The sequence below is a fragment of the Antennarius striatus genome, chromosome 5 (assembly GCF_040054535.1).
Source record: "Antennarius striatus isolate MH-2024 chromosome 5, ASM4005453v1, whole genome shotgun sequence".
Classification (NCBI taxonomy): domain Eukaryota; kingdom Metazoa; phylum Chordata; class Actinopteri; order Lophiiformes; family Antennariidae; genus Antennarius; species Antennarius striatus.
This window is the reverse complement of record NC_090780.1, coordinates 16,859,189-16,878,739: the sequence shown is the minus strand read 5'-3', so window position 1 is coordinate 16,878,739 and position 19,551 is coordinate 16,859,189. Positions and strand designations below refer to the sequence as shown.

General features: G+C 41.6%; 1 protein-coding gene across 1 annotated transcript; it reads left to right on the top strand.

Annotated features, from left to right (window-relative positions):
- Nucleotides 1-278: 278 nt before the first annotated feature.
- On the top strand, nucleotides 279-18,523 carry kdm5ba (lysine demethylase 5Ba). Its single transcript, XM_068315428.1, has 28 exons — nucleotides 279-351; nucleotides 850-1,027; nucleotides 5,243-5,320; nucleotides 5,501-5,623; nucleotides 5,752-5,922; nucleotides 6,543-6,668; nucleotides 6,816-6,909; nucleotides 6,991-7,076; nucleotides 7,194-7,352; nucleotides 7,490-7,609; nucleotides 7,924-8,082; nucleotides 8,952-9,133; nucleotides 9,256-9,418; nucleotides 9,708-9,827; nucleotides 10,170-10,364; nucleotides 11,228-11,409; nucleotides 11,892-12,016; nucleotides 12,172-12,322; nucleotides 12,673-12,790; nucleotides 13,029-13,384; nucleotides 14,430-14,568; nucleotides 14,656-14,835; nucleotides 14,928-15,086; nucleotides 15,593-16,012; nucleotides 16,133-16,220; nucleotides 16,313-16,500; nucleotides 16,589-16,852; nucleotides 16,958-18,523. Exons 1-28 carry the CDS (start codon nucleotides 344-346, stop codon nucleotides 17,093-17,095), a joined length of 4,470 nt encoding a protein of 1,489 aa, XP_068171529.1. The 5' UTR covers nucleotides 279-343; the 3' UTR covers nucleotides 17,096-18,523.
- The last annotated feature ends 1,028 nt before the right edge of the window (nucleotides 18,524-19,551 follow it).

Sequence of the window (19,551 nt, the reverse complement as noted above, 5' to 3'; positions counted from 1 at the left end):
AAATCTCTATTAAAATTATGGGACGTTTCAACGTATTTTACTTTGTTGTAAAAGCCATCATAAATGACAAAGCGGCTGATCAAAACAAAACAAACTGATAGAAACTGTTATTGAAGCTAACAGCTGAACTACCGACATATAGCTGCGTTCTCTACCAATCAACGAGCTCCTCTGGACCATTTAAAAACGAAGTGCCGGTCAACGCGCATCAATCTAGCGGGTTCGTTCGATAACATAACCCACTGTACCATCTGGCGTGTCTGTTCTTTCGGATACACCAAGCGGGCAAGGCGTCCTACGCATTCCTCAACGGGAAATCTACTAAACTCCGTGCGTCTCCGGGATGAAAGGGTAACCGAAACAAACAGCCAACAGAACTATCATCTGCGAGGACGCCACTAAAGTATATAATCCATAACAAAAGAGTATTGTGCTTAGAAAGTGTGAACTGCGCAAGATTAAGCCACATCGTAGTCTATTTAAATCTAGATTGGAGTATGTTTAAATGAAATTTATATTTAAGGCGTTCTTTCAGACATTTAACTAATTTAAACAGGTATTAATAGGCATAATACGCGCTATATCGATGCACTAAAACATTTAATTATATCATGTGACATAATGCGTATATTGTGCGGTATAGCCGCATCGTTGGTATAAAAATGACAGTAGCCTCAATAATTTGTGTCTACTTTTTGAGGCGGATGGACACGTGTATTTGCTGTCGTTGCCAACTCGATAATTCGTCTTTGAGTTCAATGAGTGGAGAGCGGACATGAACTGATAGATAGGCAGAAAGTCGCATCGATCATATTTTTTTTTATGAGCAAGACCCTTAAAATATTTCAGCTACAGTCGTTTAAAAGATGCAACGATGACTCAACCTCAGTTGAATGAGTTCATCCCCCCTCCGGAGTGTCCTGTTTTTGAGCCCAGCTGGGAGGAATTCGCCGACCCTTTCTCCTACATCAACAAAATACGACCCATTGCAGAGAAAACTGGGATTTGTAAGATTCGGCCACCACCTGTGAGTATTTCTTCATTTTTGATAAATATTTTGGGTGTTTAATCTGCTGTGCTGACCTCAGCTGCTTGTCATAATTTAGCAGGCAAAGTTGTGTTTTAGACAGGTTTCAACATGGCGGATTGCGGCTAGTGAGTTGAATTGTCAGCTCGCCTGAGAGAGGAGTGTTATGTTTGCACACAGCGACGGTGAACCCATGTCAGGACCGAATTCAACAATAAATATTTGGTTCCGGTCAACTTTTTAACCTCCAAACTGAAGGACGTGCCTTCAAGAGAACAGTTTATTTCCAGTCCATGCTTTAAAAAAAAAAAGAAAGAAAAGAATTCAAACATTAAAGTTGGTCTGTATGCAGATGAACTCCTAGTGTTTACATTAGCGCAGACGAGACGCTTCCTGGTCAGGGATCGGGGAAATAACGTCAGCTAATACAGATTTAAGATGCTAAATTTGACCGGTGTGGTTAATAGGTTGACTAAATATAAACGCTAACTTTCCCCGTGAGGATTTGACGGCTTTAACCCGGTGAGGTAACCCGGATAACGTTAATCAGGCCTGCGTGGAGCTGCTGTCTGACATCTGACGCTACGTGTTCGGTGACCCGCTGGGTATGGAGAGAAGAGTCCACTCCACACTCCACGGAAACCCGCTTTTCACGCGAGTTTCACCACTTTCACCCTCCGACACCCTAACGACACAAGTTTTAGTTCATTAAATTAACATATTAGACTGTAAGTAAAGCCTTACGTCATTATCGGTGCCACTGTCTTACGTAATAAGGTCCTATTCTATTCCCTGACCATTCAGCCATCATTCACCCCCCCACCCCCACCCCCATACTGAAAATCTCACAGGACAAAAAGAAAAGATAGTTTAAATTTGACCCCCCAAAAAGGACTGAGTCAGTCTGACGTTATAGGACACATTATGGTGGAAAAGGGAATAAACCTCATTGAAGTTTGTCGACAAGCTTGTGCGTTATTTGGATAAAGGTCAACTCCAATAATCGAACCCAGTGACCAGTTTGTTTAAGCCAAATGGGTTCTGAATAGGGATCAATCTCTCAAAGATGGTTGCCATCATATCAAAGTCGTCATCTGCAGAAATTGGGAAGCTTGTTTTGCACAGTTGGGTGTGGGGCGGGTAGGCCAGAAATGGCATCGGTACAAACGAGGCAGTGGGGGATTTGAACTCTAAAATTAAAAAATAACTACATTTTAAAAAATTGGAAATCAACAGCTCATATAAACAAAGAGGGTCTTGGTTTGTCTATCTCATGGGACTGTCTAAGGAAGTGTTTGTTGTCCACCTTCAACATGGTGGATCTATTTAAAAGAATGGTTTCTTTTAGAGATCACCTGGAATAGATCTTTACCACCATGTTTGTTTGTATTGTCACCTTTATGATGGCCCAGCAGGTTTGTGAAATACCAGGGTAGTTGTTGTTGTTGTTGAGATAAATACCAAATGGTAGGCACTAGGCAGAATGTCTACTGTTCAAACATCCCCCCTCCCCCTCTGTAGCTTGTTCTGTATTTCCTCTAAAACTGATTTACACCAAAAGGGGAACTGGAGTCAAAAATGTTGGGGGGCAAACTATTATCTGCAGGCCTGTGTCATGCACCAGCAGTTTGTTCCAAGCAGTCAAATCAAAACTTTTGATCTAACATTCTCTGAGGTCCCGTCCACACGGTGACGGATTTTTTAAAAAACGCATCGAAAACGATTCGCGTCGACACGACAGCGTTTAAAAAAAAATCTGCGTCCACACATAAACGCACCAGTGCGTTTTCGAAGATGGCTATAAGCATGCAAAAGCATTCGGTGGCAGTATTGAGTCAAAGTTTATCCAATAGGAATCCTCCGTGTTTTGTTGTCACAACACACGGGTCCATAAATATGACATCACAGGGGTTTTCGTCGCAGGCAAGACGTCAGCGTTTTTAAAAAGTTGCGGATACACCATCCACACGACAAGGCAGACCCAGCGTTTTTAAAAAAAATCCACCTAGGCCAGTGTTTTCAAAAAGTTGCGTTTTCGTTCCGGATATCTGCGTTGTTGTGTGGACAGAAGGCGTAAACGTAACAAAAAAGTTCCGTTTTCAAAAAGTTCCGGCATCATGTGGACGGGGCCTGAAATAAGCAATGTGACTGAGCATCTTTTCACATTTTTTTTAGTGTTTGCGTAGGATGACATTAATCATCAAGGAGTTTGATAAGTTTGCAGCGTGTATGTGTAACCTGTGTTTTGTTTGTTTTCGTCTTTTTGGTACGATCTGACCTAAGAATTTTCCCTTATTTATTTGCTTCTATTTATTTTTAAAAAAAGACACTTTTCTGGGGGGATGTTGATGCACCAAAAACTGTTTTTCTTCAGTCAATTGTGGGTGTAGAACAAAGATGTGGGATGTTAGTAGCACATGTGCAGATGATTTTCAGTGTTATCTTAAGGCTGTTTTTGGATACCTCATGTATTTGGCAGAAGGCTTCTTGTTCAAACCAAAATTAATCTGACAAAACAATACATTTAATTTTGTTTCAACACAAGTTTTGTTCCTTTTGTATGAGAACATTTGTGATTCAAATCCCCTACAGATGAAACGATGAAACAGTGAATGCTGCTATTGTTGACCCCACTCTGACCAGCCTGGCCATCCTAGAAAGAAAATATTTATTTGATATTTTGTAGCATCTCACGAAAAAAAATGACATGACGAGGGTTGTGAGTTTTCTTGGTTCATATTATTTAAGAATAGACAAAGATTGTTTCTGTGCTATTTAAGAAATAGTGTGTTGGTGAAGGTTGAACTGGATTCAGAGCTGTAACCTAAATTCCAGGTCTGGCTGACTCGGGACATGTGATCGATCTGTTCACATATCTTGCATGCTAATATAGTACATTTCTGCTTCATCACAGTAGAGTGTTAGTGGAAGTTTGGCTCTGATGCTGTTTCTCAGAGTTGGAAAGTTTCATTTGATTTAAATAGATGTGTAATAACAAATCATTACAAGGCCCTCCATCCTAAGACAATAAAATATTATGTAATAATATGTTTTTACCCAGGTGATTTTCAAAGATTTCAAAGATTCCATATTGCAAAAATGACTTACTTCCTTTTTTCCCCACAGTGTGAGTGTGCTGATATTTGAATAGCATTTATAAAGAGAAACAACCATCTGTTCAGTGCTGGGAGGGGGGAGGGGGAAAATGGTTGTATATGCATTCTGTGTGTGGTTTTATTTTTAGTTTATGCAGTTTTGCACTAGCAATCATGAAAAAAGTGTGAATAGTTCTGATTTAAGATGCTATTAGTGCATTAATATCAGGTGTCAGAGTTAAGTCTGTCAGTGAAACACAAGGACAAAGGCAGCAGGGTGATTTTACAGATTAAGAAGCTGCTTTCATTGGAATACTTGAATAAACATATGATATTTCTATTTTTTTAGCATATTACCACAAAAGTCACAGTTCTTATACACAGGCACAATACAACTTTGCATGTGTGTATTGTAAAACACGCCATGACTTACTGAAGATGTTTGTTTAATTACAGCCTGTGGTTTTTCTTGAAGAGGAGCTGCAGGCCTTTTGTATGCACACTAGGTGTGTCATCAGGATTAGCTTTTAAATTAGACTTACTTGTTGATGACAGGTGTGTGACAGTATAGAATTAAAAACATCTAACTCAACTTATAAGAACTCATATTCCTTTTCATTTTTTATCAGGTACATAATTAAGTCGTTTCATAGATTATATTAAAAGACGAATAGTCGATTTTTAAGTCTCTCATTTGTTACTGTTGTGTTGTGTACCCACAATGCATTAAATGTTAGGTAATCTGAAAAAAAACCCAACTAGGATGTTTTCTGTCTGAGCAACATTTCCTAGATGTTATGTAAACAGACATTTGAGGGAAATACTCGTGTTTTCCTTTAATATTACGATAATGGGTTATTTGGCACCTGTTTTTAAAGAATTTGTGTTCTAATTTCCATCCAATTTCAATCTCCAGATGGTTTTATATCTGGTTAGTCCAGTTTTTTTTTTTTTTTTAGTGGTTTGACCAAAACCACCCATAATTCCCACTGTCAACTCTTTGATCATGATGCATTCTTTAGTATACTCAAACAAAGCTGCCAATACAACATGGTGATCAGTAGTTTTAAGTGTTCTTCTTTGGTGTAGTTTGCTCTAATTTTGTATTTTTTTATCTCAGGACTGGCAGCCACCGTTTGCCTGTGATGTTGACAGACTGAAATTCACTCCACGGATACAAAGGCTCAATGAGCTGGAGGTACACTCATTTATTCTGTATCCATATTCAGTGGGGCTATGATAATTAACAGTAATGACATTCATTGATGGTTTTATTCATGAAATTCGTGAACATTATCTATCATTTCAATGACAATACAAGCTTAAAATATGAATGAATATCTGATTAATTCAGGCGATACGATTGTTCTGCTTCCAGGCTCAGACCAGAGTTAAACTCAACTTCTTGGATCAAATAGCAAAATTCTGGGAGCTTCAGGGATGCACCCTGAAAATCCCTCATGTGGAAAGAAAGATTTTGGATCTTTACCAGTTGAATAAGGTACCCAAAAATGGGGCTGGGTTTGAAATTAAGACTCTGGAACTATTACATTTAAGTGTTTGAATAATAAAATCTGTCATTTACATGTGAATGTACAACAGACTGAATGAAAAATATCTCTTTTGAAGCTGGTGAATGAAGAAGGGGGCTTCGATGCTGTCTGCAGGGAGCGGCGCTGGACTAAGATATCCGTCAAGATGGGCTTTGCTCCAGGCAGGGCTGTTGGCTCCCATCTGCGGGCACACTATGAGAGGATTCTATATCCATATAACCTCTTCCAGACCGGAGACAATCTGCCTGTATGTCCTCTTGCATGTTTTGTCTTGCCCTTGTTGAGCAGCAGTAGCTGGACTTGTTCACAGCTGAATGGTCTGCCTTTTCCAAGTAGCACAGTTTGTTTCTATTAAAAAAAAAGCTATTTCTCTATCAGCTCAATACACACATTCTCATTATAGATGACAGCGCTGTAATTTCTTAGTCTTTATTTAAATGGAGATGAAATCGTAGTGCCAAGTATTTAATATTTGTTCTCTTATCGGCAAGATCTTTTAAATTCAGCAGGTGTACGATCTGTGGATATCTTGCAACAGAAAAATAATTGATTCTGGCCGTTGCTGAGAGCTGAGTTATTCTCTTTCATTTGCTGCAGTTCAAGTCAACTTTATTTATCATTTCCATCATTGTCTTGAAGAGGATTGATTTGGATCTTTTTATCTATACATTTTATCATCTAATTTTTTTTGTTTTGTTTTTTGATTGTTTATAATGCTATAGCGGTTTTTGTTTGGGCCCTTTTTAAGATTTATGTGACAAAGTGAACACCAGTGATCGTCTTTCTTTGTGTGTATTGGTGTTTTTGACCTGTCCTAAATATAGTTAAGTATTAGGGTTTAGTATTTTGTTTTGTCTTCATTTACAGAGGGCCACTTTGACCAATGACACTAAGGATAAGGAGTACACCCCTCACGATCTGCCACAGCGGCAGTCTGTTCAGCCAATGGAGACCTGCAGCATCGCCCGCCGAGCCAAACGGATGAGATCTGAAGTGAGTTTTATTCTTCTGGAATATACACAGACACACGCACAAGCACACACACATGCAGAATCAATTCACAGCTGTGGTAAAAGCTGTGTTGAACAAGTTTTGAGCTCTCCTTTCCACTCCTCTGACTGTTGCTGTGTCTCTTGGCAGAGAGGTGGTTTTAAAACTGAACCTGGGAACATTTGTGAAACCAGTCCTAATCTAAGGAGAAGAATGGGTACATGCTCTGTCAAACCAGAACCTGGTGAGAACAAAGCAACCACATGGTGGGAAAGTATCAGTTGAATCCTGAAGCTTCCATTGATCCTTCCTCCATGTCTTTTAGTGAGAATGGCCATCACTCAGGTGAAGATGGAACCCGCTGCACACGAGGAGACTGGGGTGGATAAGACAGAAAAACCTTCGAACAAAGTAGGTGTACTTTCTGTTAAAATGCAGACCTGCATCACTTTCATTTTATAAGTAATGGAAACATTTATCCTGGAAATTACATATCCCAGAACCAAGGCCAAACTCTTCTGTCTTCAGGTGGACCATTATATGTGCCTGGTTTGTGGCAGTGGGACCGCTGAGGACCGCCTGCTGCTGTGTGATGGCTGCGATGACAGCTATCACATCTTCTGTCTGATCCCTCCACTCCACGACGTTCCCAAAGGCGACTGGAGATGTCCCAAGTGCCTGGCTCAGGTGATTCGCAGACTCTCTACCCCCCGGGAGAGGAATTGTGCCAGACAGACTATTGGGAACAGCAAAAACAATACAAAGCAAAACAAAACACTGTCATCTATTTGTATTGCTTAACATTTCATATTATTTTGTCCCAGGAATATGGCAAACCTGCTGTCGCGTTTGGCTTTGAGCAGGCCAGCAGGAGCTACACCCTCCAGTCTTTTGGAGACATGGCTGATTCCTTTAAATCTGATTATTTCAACATGCCAGTTCATGTGAGTTGGTATCAAGTCTTGATCCACATCCGAGTTGTTTCCATCACGATGTTTTTGTGGAGATGTCATTTCTTGACTATCAGTAGTTATGTAATGGGTTTACTGGTGCTAAAGGACGTGTTTGCTGTCCTTGAAGTCACTCTGTTGATTATCTATGGATTATGAATAAAATACAGACTAACGTTAGATTTAACATCATTTAGGAAAAGAGTCATATTAACTTATTAACAAAACTTCAACTACAGTAATGACAAATGACAGGAACATTGATCATTTAAGGAAGTATGGTCTGAATGTCTTCCTGTGTGTTTCAGATGGTTCCTACAGAGCTAGTGGAGAAGGAGTTCTGGCGTCTCGTCAGCACCATCGAGGAGGATGTCACGGTCGAGTACGGAGCAGACATTGCCTCCAAGGAATTTGGGAGTGGTTTCCCCGTGAGGAACGGACATTTTGAAGTCACTCCTGAGGATGAGGTACAATCTTTCTGTTACAGGAGTGATGATGATGCAGATGGCTATTATCAAAAAAGACTTTTAATTTTGCGTCACATTGATATTTTAGATCTGAGCTCCTGGTGTTCAGCTTACACTACTAAGTTTTCCTGGAACTGAAGAAAAGTTTTATCTTTATTTTTACATCCACCAAGGGGGTTTTGTTTCCACTTGTGCCATTTGGTTCCTTGTTGCCTGATTGTCAGCATGATTATCCAAAAGCATCTGGTTGTGTTTCCTTGAGTCTCTGTAGAACAATGGGCTATGAGCCAGGAAACGACCCATTAAGTTTTGGTCGACAATCAGAAAATAAGATACAGAATGCTTTCATAAACACCATGGAACAGTGTGTGTGGGTTCATTTAGGTAAACCAAGCACGCTTGTTTGGCCCTGGTGGAGTTGTGTGTTCTAGAGACGCCTACATATTTTCCCATAATTTAGTATATTTAACTCGGTTCAGAGAACTGGAGTGTTGCTGGAAACTCTACAAACATGCAAGCCATTTTTATGTTATATCTTGTGAAGTGTATGCATTAACTCCAAAACATTCAAAGACTGATTTCTGGTACGCCGGTTGTCTTAAATCAAACCCACCCATAACTGAAGCCTGAAAGAAAAATAATTTAAAATAATAATTAAAAAATAATAATTTAAAATAAATTCTACAAATGACATTGGTTTTCTCAACGCTGGGATTTTTTTGAAGCATTTTGGGTTTAGGACCGGGAGCTGATAAATGGAATTACAATACTGTGCTGTGGTATAACGTCCAGTGGACAGCTACTGCTGTGTGTGGTTGCACATGACTGGGAGGTTCAGCGAGATGTTGAGACCTTCCTCTGACCTGCAGCATTACCTGAGCAGCGGCTGGAACCTGAACAACATGCCGGTGTTGGATGGCTCGGTGCTGACTCACATTACAGCTGACATCTGTGGGATGAAGTTACCCTGGTTGTATGTCGGCATGTGCTTCTCCTCCTTCTGCTGGCATATTGAAGACCACTGGAGCTACTCCATAAACTACCTTCACTGGTACAGTTCACTCTCTAAACTCTCGCATGCAGATGCAGAAATATTAATCTCTTACTGTAGATAAGGAGCTGTCCGGCATCTGTTTGGTGTTTAGTTGCATGTGTTTTTCGCTACATGTCCAGGGGGGAGCCAAAGACGTGGTATGGAGCCCCTGCTTATGCTGCAGAGCACCTCGAGTCGGTCATGAAGAACTTGGCACCGGAGCTGTTTGAGAGCCAGCCAGACCTCCTTCACCAGCTGGTCACCATAATGAATCCCAATACCCTGATGAACAATGGTGTCCCGGTAACCTGCTTACATTAACACTTATTCATTAATGATGATGGTTAAAAGGAATGAAAGGAAAGGATGTGTTAACAGAGTGTGATGTTTAAAGCTCTTAAAACATTAGCTTTGGCAGTGTTTAAATCTTAATCTTAGAGTCCAGGATGAATCTAGATTTATGCTTCAAATGAGACATTTTGATAGTCATCAATTAAAATATTCTTTTTACACTCTGTTTTATTTGCTAGAACAAAGACTGTAATACATGTACAGCTTGTAATTCTACGGTCCTTCTGTTGCGGATGACTAGATTTATCGCACCAACCAGTGTGCTGGGGAGTTTGTCATCACTTTCCCCAGAGCTTACCACAGCGGATTCAACCAGGGTTTCAACTTTGCTGAAGCTGTCAACTTCTGCACCATGGACTGGGTAAGAAGCTGTTTGCACTGTCTAATTAGATCAGAAAATCTCTACAGGACTGCTGGTACATTTGTCGTTTGGCACATTTGCCGCTCACTCTCTAATAAATGAATGAGCTGTAGAATCACTATCATGGTGTTCAGAGATATGCTGAATTGTACCAGAAATGAAATTTACTACTATTAATTGGCCGAAAACAGAATTGATTGAACATTTATGTACCTAATGAAGCTAATAGAATAAATAATTGTTATAGACTCTTAACACAGATTAAGTGTTAGACAATTTCCATCCTCTTTCCTACTAGCCCATTACTCCTAAACTAAATATCTACTCTGTATTTTTGGACAGATGCCCGTTGGTCGTAGCTGCGTGGCTCATTACCGTCAGCTGAGCAGATACTGTGTTTTCTCCCATGATGAGATGGTGTGTAACATGGCTTCTAAAGCGACCACAATGGACGTTGATCTGGCGTCAGCTGTGCAGAAGGAGATGGTGGTCATGGTTGAAGAAGTAGAGAAACTAAGAGAAAGGGTTACCAAGATGGTGAGTAGTTCTTATCTTAAAGATCAGCTGTATTCTTCTTATGCTATTCACAGCGTGAACAATGCACAATGTATGTTAGTACCTGACCTCAATACCAACAGGACCCCTCTATTCAATTCTGTTTATAAATTTCCACTGAGTACAGTCTCCTCACAAACTGAGCTGATACCTAAATACTGCAGTCCACTGATTGGTGACAGAATCAGACCTGCTCCAGTCATTTTGTGATCTTTGGTCTTTGCACTTTTGATTTCCCACACTCTCCTCTTTTAGACAGTTCTCCTCTGTCTGGCTGGCTGCAGCCTTTTCTCAAAAAAAGCTTGTCTCCTTATAATAAACAACCACATTCCAAGAAGAAAGTAAACATTCTGTGTCCTCTAGTGGATTTTTGTTGTTATGAGAGTAATGTAGTGTGTAACGTGTGTGCAGCGTGAATGTGTTGCGAACAGAGGAAAGGGTGGGCAGTTGGTTGCCAGTCTGGCAGGAGTCTCATCTTTTGTTGTCCTAATGCTGGAGAACAGTAAGGGTTTTAGTCCCTGTAGCCAAGGAACTACCCCCCATGTATAATGAGGATTGTTAGCAAGAACACCAAACTAAGGAGGTCAGTGTGTGTGAAGTTTTAGGTTTGATCTTTCTTTGGTTTGGATCAGTGCACATCATTACAAACTGTTAATAAGACACAATCAGATGACTTTTACTGTGATTTGGCATGAAAAAGCATTTTTTGAAACACCCAAGTTGTCAAGCTTGGTGGTGTATTCACTACTGGTGTTCTGTTTACTGCACTTATGTGTCATGTTAGAATATTAAGATGAGGCTTTGTTTGTCTGCACATCTGTCTCTGACTGAATTCTTATTCCCAGGGCGTGGTGCAGTCCAGACAAGTCGATTATGAGAAGCTCCCAGATGAGGAGCAGCAGTGCTGCAAGTGTCGCACCACCTGCTACCCGTCTGGCATTACCTGTGCCTGCAGTCCTGGCAAGACGGTCTGTTTGTACCACGCCCAGAACCTCTGCTCCTGTCCTCACAGCAGCCTCACTCTCAAGTGAGTCTCCAGTAACCACAGCAACTGAACCCACTGCATTTAACTGGTCTTATTTTTTGCTAATAGCACTAAACATCTGCATCAACCAAAGCCACCTGCTTACTGAAGGCTTTGTGCAACCGTCTTGACCTGAACATGATCCTAAAGTGAATTTGTATTCCTGTATCCATTTTGAATATAGCTATTTAAAAAAAGAAAATGGATGTGCATAAAATCACACGATTCACATCTATGAAAAAATACATATTGTTGGATTTTGGTAAATGATTGATTGAAAACAATGGTTTTCAATGATATTTGTGTTTACTCAGCACTTGGATGAAACATTTCAAACAGAGTTAACAAAAACTGAATTGTAAATAGCAAAATAAATTTATAAATACCCAAAGATGTTTAAAAATAGGTATAATAAGGAAGCACTTTAAAACCTAAATGTAATTCTCACTATATATCCCCTGCTGTTCTGGCTCGTCTCCCTGCAGTTACAAGTTCACTCTGGAGGAGCTGTATTCTATGATGGCATCAGTGACACAGCGCGCTGAGTCCTATAAAGACTGGGTCAAGAATGTGAAGGACATCCTGGAGAACACAGGAAACAAGAAAAGAGGTCCGAGGGCAAAACTTCATAATACAACAAAAAGCTGATATCCCAGGCCCTCCCCACTAGGCCTCTCTGTTCTCATTGAGATGCACTCAAGCATAATAAATCAGCTTGCATCAGTGTCTTATGTACTTACATAATTTCCACTGCTTTCTGATCAGGTTTGGAGGAGCTTCACAGCCTGGTGGAGCAGGCAGAAACAAAAGCATTCCCACAGGGCAGCCTTCTGGATCAGCTCCGCACCATCACCACGGAAGCTGACAGAGTCGCTGCACTAGCTCAGCAGCTCCTCAACGGAAAGAGGCAGACGAGGTACGACAGCAGATTCAATGATGTCGGAGTACAAACGAAAGCCCAACCAAACAACTTGATTTAAATTTTAATCGGTTCATAACATTTTATTCAAACATCTATAAAAAATCATCTGTACTGATTCTCACTCACAATGCATCTCATTGTTTAATTATATAATCATGGGTCAGTTAAATAATCAAGGCTCCATTGGCTTCTGAAAGGCAACATTTGATTTCCTGTTTTCATTGAACTGGAATTTATCTTGCAGTCTGGGGAAAAATGTGTTTATAACCCTGTTAGAATAATTGTTCTTCTGATGCTTTTTTTTTTTTAAAGATCAGTTGATCAGTTTTTTTTGTGTATTCCAGAAACCGTTCTGTTGGGAAGTCTCCGAATCAGAACGAGTTGACTGTGGAGGAGCTGCGATCGTTTGTCCGACAGTTTGACAACTTGCCATGCAACATTCGACAGGCACCTTTACTGAAGGTTTGTTAACATGGATCAGAGATTAGGCATTCATTTCCATGTGTAATGTTTGACTGCCTACATCATATATATCCCTGAATTTAAACTGGTTACTTTAAAGAATAGCGAATTAGAGCATTCACTCAAAGCCACGACGCTTAAACATTTTAGTCCAAAGTTTTATGTGAATTTTTTTCAGTTTTTGAATAACAGCACTCAAACATTAGTCCCTAAATGCTTGTTGACTACAACCCCTCAGGACCTGTTGACTCGCGTCGATGACTTCCAGCAGCGCAGTGAACGCCTCCTCTCCGACGAGTCACCCAGTCCCCTGGAGCTGCAGGACCTATTGGACGTGAGCCTGGGTCTGGATGTGGAGCTGCCCCAGTTGCCCCTGCTGAGGGAGAGACTGGAGCAAGCCCGCTGGCTGGAGGCTGTGCAGCAAGCTAGCAGTCGACCAGAAAGCCTCTGTCTGGACACCATGAGGAGGCTGATAGATCAGGGGGTGGGCTTGGCACCTCACAGCTCGGTGGAACGAGCCATGGCCCGGCTGCAGGAACTGCTGACTGTGTCAGAACAGTGGGAAGAGAGAGCGTTCAGCCTCTTGGAGAACAGGTGAGCCTCAGTTGGGCTGAGGAGGCATTTGGATAATTTCCCATAATGTAATATTTTCTATAGTTTTTTGTCCCACTACTATGATGTGACTTGGGTGGGGTGTAAAAAAAAAAAATCCGCTGATTGTATGTATGTATATGATCAATAAGTCTATAAATAGACAGATCTAAGATGGATGGATGGATAGGTACACAAAGTCTTTGTTACCTCCTCTCTGAGATGTCTTTTGCTAATGAGAATTTAGAAACATCCCAGCTCAGCTATGAAGTCTTTTATTTAGAATTTGTTAAAATCATTCATACGTTCATTCATGGTCATGTACCGCCGCTGTATCCGCCATAGTGGGTCACAGGGAACTGGGGCCTATCCCAGCTGGCATAGGGCGTGAGACACTCCGGGCATGACGCCAATGCACCGCGGAGCCACATACAAACACACACTCACTTCTATGGGCAATTTGGGACCGGCCAATCAACCTGAAGCGCATGCTTTTTGGAGGTGGGGGGAAGCCGGAGAACCCGGAGAGAACCCACGCAGACACGGGGAGAGCATGTGAACTCCGCACAGAGCGGGACTCGAACCCGGACCCGCCGTGTTGTGAGGCGACAGCGCTAACCACCGCGCCACTGTGCCACCGTTGTTAAAATCAATTTAGTCTTTCTAAAAAATAGTTCCTACATGTTCTTGGTAAATGTATTTATTTTCTGAAACAAGTTAAAATGTGAAATCAGCATAAACGTCAGATTGTGCAAATGTGCTCCGTCTGCAGAGTTGGATCACAGCAGATGAAGAGGATCAAGGTGTTGTAATTGTATTAAATGCAGCAGTGGCTCCACAGATGCTACATACTGTAAAGCACCGGCCTCTGGCATAGCAAGCACTTCTTATTCTTGATTTTTTATTTAAATTTATCAAGATTCATTTTATTTACTAAGAGTCCAAGCACAAAAAAGACACAAACATAAGAAGGAGTAAACTGACACTCAATTATCAGACCTATAAAACTTCACATGTGTATTTGATTGTGATGTCTGTCAATTCTCAGGCCCTGTCACAACATTGAGACACTTGAGACAGCTCTGCAAGAGGTAGAGAACATCCCTGCCTACCTGCCCAACTGTCTGCAGCTGAAGGACATCATCACCAAGGCCAAGAAATGGCTTCATGAAGCCGAAGCACTGCAGGTGAATGATTCAACATGACCATTGTTGTTTCAGGACGTTACATGTGTCAGAGGTGATTTAGATTAAGTCTTGTGTGCATGCTTGCAGCTCGGGGGACGTAGTCCTGTGCTGGACAGCCTGTCTGAGCTGGTTCTCAGAGCCGAGGGCATCCCGGTGAGACTCGAACCGCTGAGTCGTCTGGAGGCTCTTGTCAGTGATATCCAGACCTGGAAGGAAAGTGCAGGGAAGACATTCCTACCGAAAAATTCCTCTCTTTCTCTCCTCGAGGTAAACAGATAATTGTGTGTGTGTCTGGTAATTTAAAATGCCCTTTTCCAAACCTGTCAGGGCCAATAAATTATGAATATTTCTCTTTTCAGGTGCTTTGCCCAAAATGTGATGTAGGGACCAGTCATCAGAAGTCTAGATCTAAAAAATCAAGAGATGCAGCACAGTTCATAAAAAAGTCTTCAACTAAACTGGAGTCTCTGTGTGACGTGGAGAGAGCTCTGTCTGAGAGCAAGGACTCTGCCTCTGCAGTGAGTCAATTTAACGTGTACAGCTGTGCTACAATATAGATGTGCTTATCAAAAAAACTGGAAATTTAATAATACAATTAAGCATTTTTTTATGCCCCGATATAAAATGACCCTTTTACCTCCGTCCATATGTATCATGATATTTCATACATACTTTGAACTGGTCAAAAAGGTGTGCAACTGCATAATTAGTTGAATTTGTGCATTTTTTACAGAGATGCACACATTTATATGTAATTCTTACATTATTCTCTCTGATTAAGATAATGGCCTATCCACAATAGCACAGTTGAGTGATATAGATGTGACAATTCCAAATTATATTTAGTATTATTTAAATTCCATTTGTTTGCTGTGAAGTGCTCGATACAAATTTGAAATTATATATGGACTTGAATGTACAACCTTAACAACCTTTGCTATGCAGTGAAGAAACATATTTCTACAGTATTTCAGTCTAACATGTACTGGATTGTAGCCTCACTGTTAAATTTCCTCCTCCACAGATGGCCACGCTCGCTGAGGTTCGCCAGGGGGAGATGGAGATCTTGTTGGCTTTACGTGCTTCAAATGAGTCCAAGCTTCTTCCTGCAGAGAGCTGTTGTGCCGTCAGTGTCTGCGTCTGCCAGAAGGCCCCTTCAGGCACTATGGTGCAGTGCGAGCTCTGTCGGGAAGTTTTCCACTGCAGCTGCGTTCCGACGGCAGCGGACCTTCAGTACGGTCAACCTTGGCTTTGTCCGTTTTGCCAGCAGTCGAGGAAACCCCCTCTGGACAAGGTGCTGCCGCTGTTAGCTTCACTGCAGAGGATTCGGGTTCGACTGCCAGAGGGGGACGCCCTGCGCTTCCTCATTGAGAGGACGGTGCGATGGCAGCACAGAGTCCAGCAGGCCTGCACAGATGGAGTGCTGGAGAAAGTGTCCAAGATGGTCAGTAGAAACATGTACTGTAATGTAAATATGGTTGAATAGATGAGCTGTCTGATTGGTGCTTTGCTGATATTGTTCATTGTTATTTACAATGACATTTATGTATTGTGCTTGTTTTAGGGGAAAGTTGGACCCAGACTATCTGCACAACTGGCTCAGGAAAATGGTTCATTTTTTCATATAAAGCATCAGTCTGTTCCTCTCCGGGGTCAGTGTTCAGAACTTTGCATTAATGCATTATAATTAGTTTCTGTTTTTGTGTCACATCTGAACTTCCTGTTGCTTTTCATGTGTCCAAAGGTCTTTGTCCTGAGCTAGAGGAGCTTATGGTGGAGGGATTCCTGCTGCAGGTCACCTTGCCTGAAACCGAGCAACTGTATAAATACCTGCTGTACACACTCGCCCCCCTGACATCACACAGTGCCCCCTGTGGGAAGAACACAGAAGAGGACCAATCATGTCCCAAAGGGAAGCCCCATCACAAAAAGGTAACAAAATAAGTTTTGTTTTTATCAGTCATGCTCTTAATCACACTGTATATATAATCAATGCGTTGGTGTATTTATTGTAACACAGAGTAAAGATTCCAGTGTCAAAAAGGATATAGGGAACAGTCAGAGTAAAAGGACCAAACGACGCAAAGAAAGCTCAGACTCTCAGCACAGCGAGAAGGCAAAGAAATGCCGGAAAAAGAAGTCAAAGAAAAGCAAAGAGAGAAGTGAAGAACCGAAAAGGGCTTGTTCTCCCCCACACACAGCGTCTGACCCTGCTCCTTCAGATTCAGAGGAGGACTACTCGCTGTGTGCTGCACCATGGTGCAGAGAGCCAGAGGGTGACGAGGTTTGTATATATGCAGTGAATCTCAAACACGCACACAAGCTGATTAATGCTCTACTACTATTACTAAAATGTTTTATCACTGTTTATTCCTCATGTTGTTTTCAGGTTAACTGGGTCCAATGTGACGGCAGCTGCAATCAGTGGTTCCATCAGATCTGCGTAGGGCTATCTGCTGAGCGAGCAGAGATGGAGGACTATATTTGCATAAGCTGCACACAGCCAGATTATGACAGAGGAGAATGAACACCAAAAAATGACTTTGAAAGATCAGCAGTTTTCTTACAAGCCACAGCACTCGGGTGCACACCAGACCTCTCTGTCGCCTCTGGCTTCTCCACTTTACCTTCTGGCTTGTCCTTAACGAACATGGTGCTATCCCTGTTTTTCCAGAGTTACAAAAAAAACCCAACTTGTCACTGTTTTCATCACACAGCTGCTTTTTCAGCAAGTCAACTAATTCTTTCTGAAACTTTCCAAGACTTACTGCAGGTGAACAACATAGAAAAATGTTCCAAGAACCAACAGAACAGGGATTTTTTAACCAAAAATAGTCAATTTGACATCACATTTTAGAAATGCTTTTTTTTTTTTTTTTTTACATGCTTCTGAACAATGTGAAACATATCTTTCTTTTGTAGAGTAAATATTATTTATCTAAGCAATAACTGAACTCATTAATTTAGGTTCGGTTTTCATCTGAGAGCTAGTCGTGCTTTCTTTGATAGAATGCCTTCTTGAAGCAAAACCCTGAACGTTCGACTTTCTGAATCCTGTGATTTTACATATTTCAATAAGGATTTGAAATATGGACAGAGCAATGACTCCAAGGTTTGTGCTTGATGATCTAAAAATGTGCAAAAGTTTGCACGTGAACATTTGCCCACTTCCCTTAACAAATCACTGACTTTTTTTAAAAAAGTCTGGATCCCTTTAGCGCTGTGAGTCCTGGATCTGTTACTGGCTTTGGGTGATACTTGGTGTTTGTCACAACATAATGAAATGTCCGACGTCAAAGGAATGTACATTTTGTTTGAGGGTGGAGTTTCCCTTTATGGTGTAGGATGAACATATTGTGTTGGACTTAGATTTATCACAGATTGTGTGATTTATTTGCCACGGGTGTATAACCCTTTTCTGCTCCTTTGGGAAAATAATATAATTCATATGTTGCAGTTTGCATTATAAAATAAAAATGTTTGTTCCCATATGCGTCCTCATTGTTTTATTTGAAGTCAGATTAGAGACAGATTGTGATTTTAAATATTGAATACAAAAAACCCCACCATATTTTGCATTTTAACATTTACATTGGGAGATTGAAAGTACTTCTGATTCTTTATTTTCAGCTTTCAGTAACAAGCTTCTGATTATGTCCTCATTAAAGGGGGCAAACAGGGTAATATTTGTTTGTAACTGGTTAACTGATTGAATCTGTCTGATCCAAACCTTTTTGGACTGTCTTTTCTCAGGTCATCTAATGGTTTTTTCTTTTTTTTGGCTTTTCCCTTCAGGGGTCGGCACAGCGAATCAGTTGCCTCCAGCTAACCCTATAATGGTCATCTATAACGGTTTCTAGCTGTGAAATATGGAAGCAAAAAATTGGATGTCATTTGTGAGCTGCTTAAATGAAACAAAGTTCCATCAAGCTGCAAACCTCTATGAAATACTTTTGCTTTTACCAAACATGAAAAATAAATTTATGTAACTACAGTAATTCATTTTTGCATTTTATTTCAGATCTATATTCCTATTCTACTATATTCCTATTGTATTTATTTCAATTTTACCCTTGGAGTGAGAGCTGGCAGTGGACGTGTCGGCTCAACCCTCCGTATACACACACACACACACACACACACACACACACACACACAGTCCGTCACTCTGACTCCCGCTGTATAAATTGCATACGTGCATGTGTGTCTGTACAGTACTTGTTTTCTACATACAGTATATACATATGCATGTTTTTAAAAAAAACCTCAGAGAGCTGCCACCTTATCGTGGTGGGGGAGTTAGAGTACCCGAATGATCCCAGGAGCTATGTTGTCAGGGGCTTTACGCTCCTGCTAGGGTCTCCCTTGGCAAACAGGTCCTGGGTGAAGGGCCAGACGAAGAGCAGCACAAAAACCCTTATGATGAGTAAAAAATCAAGGACCGTGACGTCACCTGGTATGGTGCAGCCGGGGCTCCACCCTGAAGCCAGGTTGGGGCTCATATATGAGCGCCTGGTGGCCGGGCCTCTGCCCACGGGGCCCGGCTGGGCTCAGCCCGAAAGGACGACATGGGCCCAACTTCTGGTGGACTCATCACCCGCTGAGGAAACCGTAGGGGACGGGTGCGGTGTGGATTGGGTGGCAGTCATCAGCATGGGGCCCGACGACCCAATCCCTAGACAAAGAGTCTAGCTCTAGGGACATGGAATGTCGCCTCACTGGGGGGAATGGCGCCAGAGCTTGTGGGGGAGGTTGAGAGGTACCGACTGGATATAGTCGAGCTAACGTCCACCCACAGCTTGGGCTCTGGAACCAAACCCTTGAGAGGGGTTAATCCCTTTTGCGGCGGTAACCCCCGAACCCGGTGGTCGACACCGGAAGTAAGGGATGCCGTCAAGCTGAAGAAGGAGTTCTATCAAATCTTCTTGAATTGTGGGACTCCGGAGGCAGTTGACGGGTTCAGGCAGGCCAGGCGTACTGCAG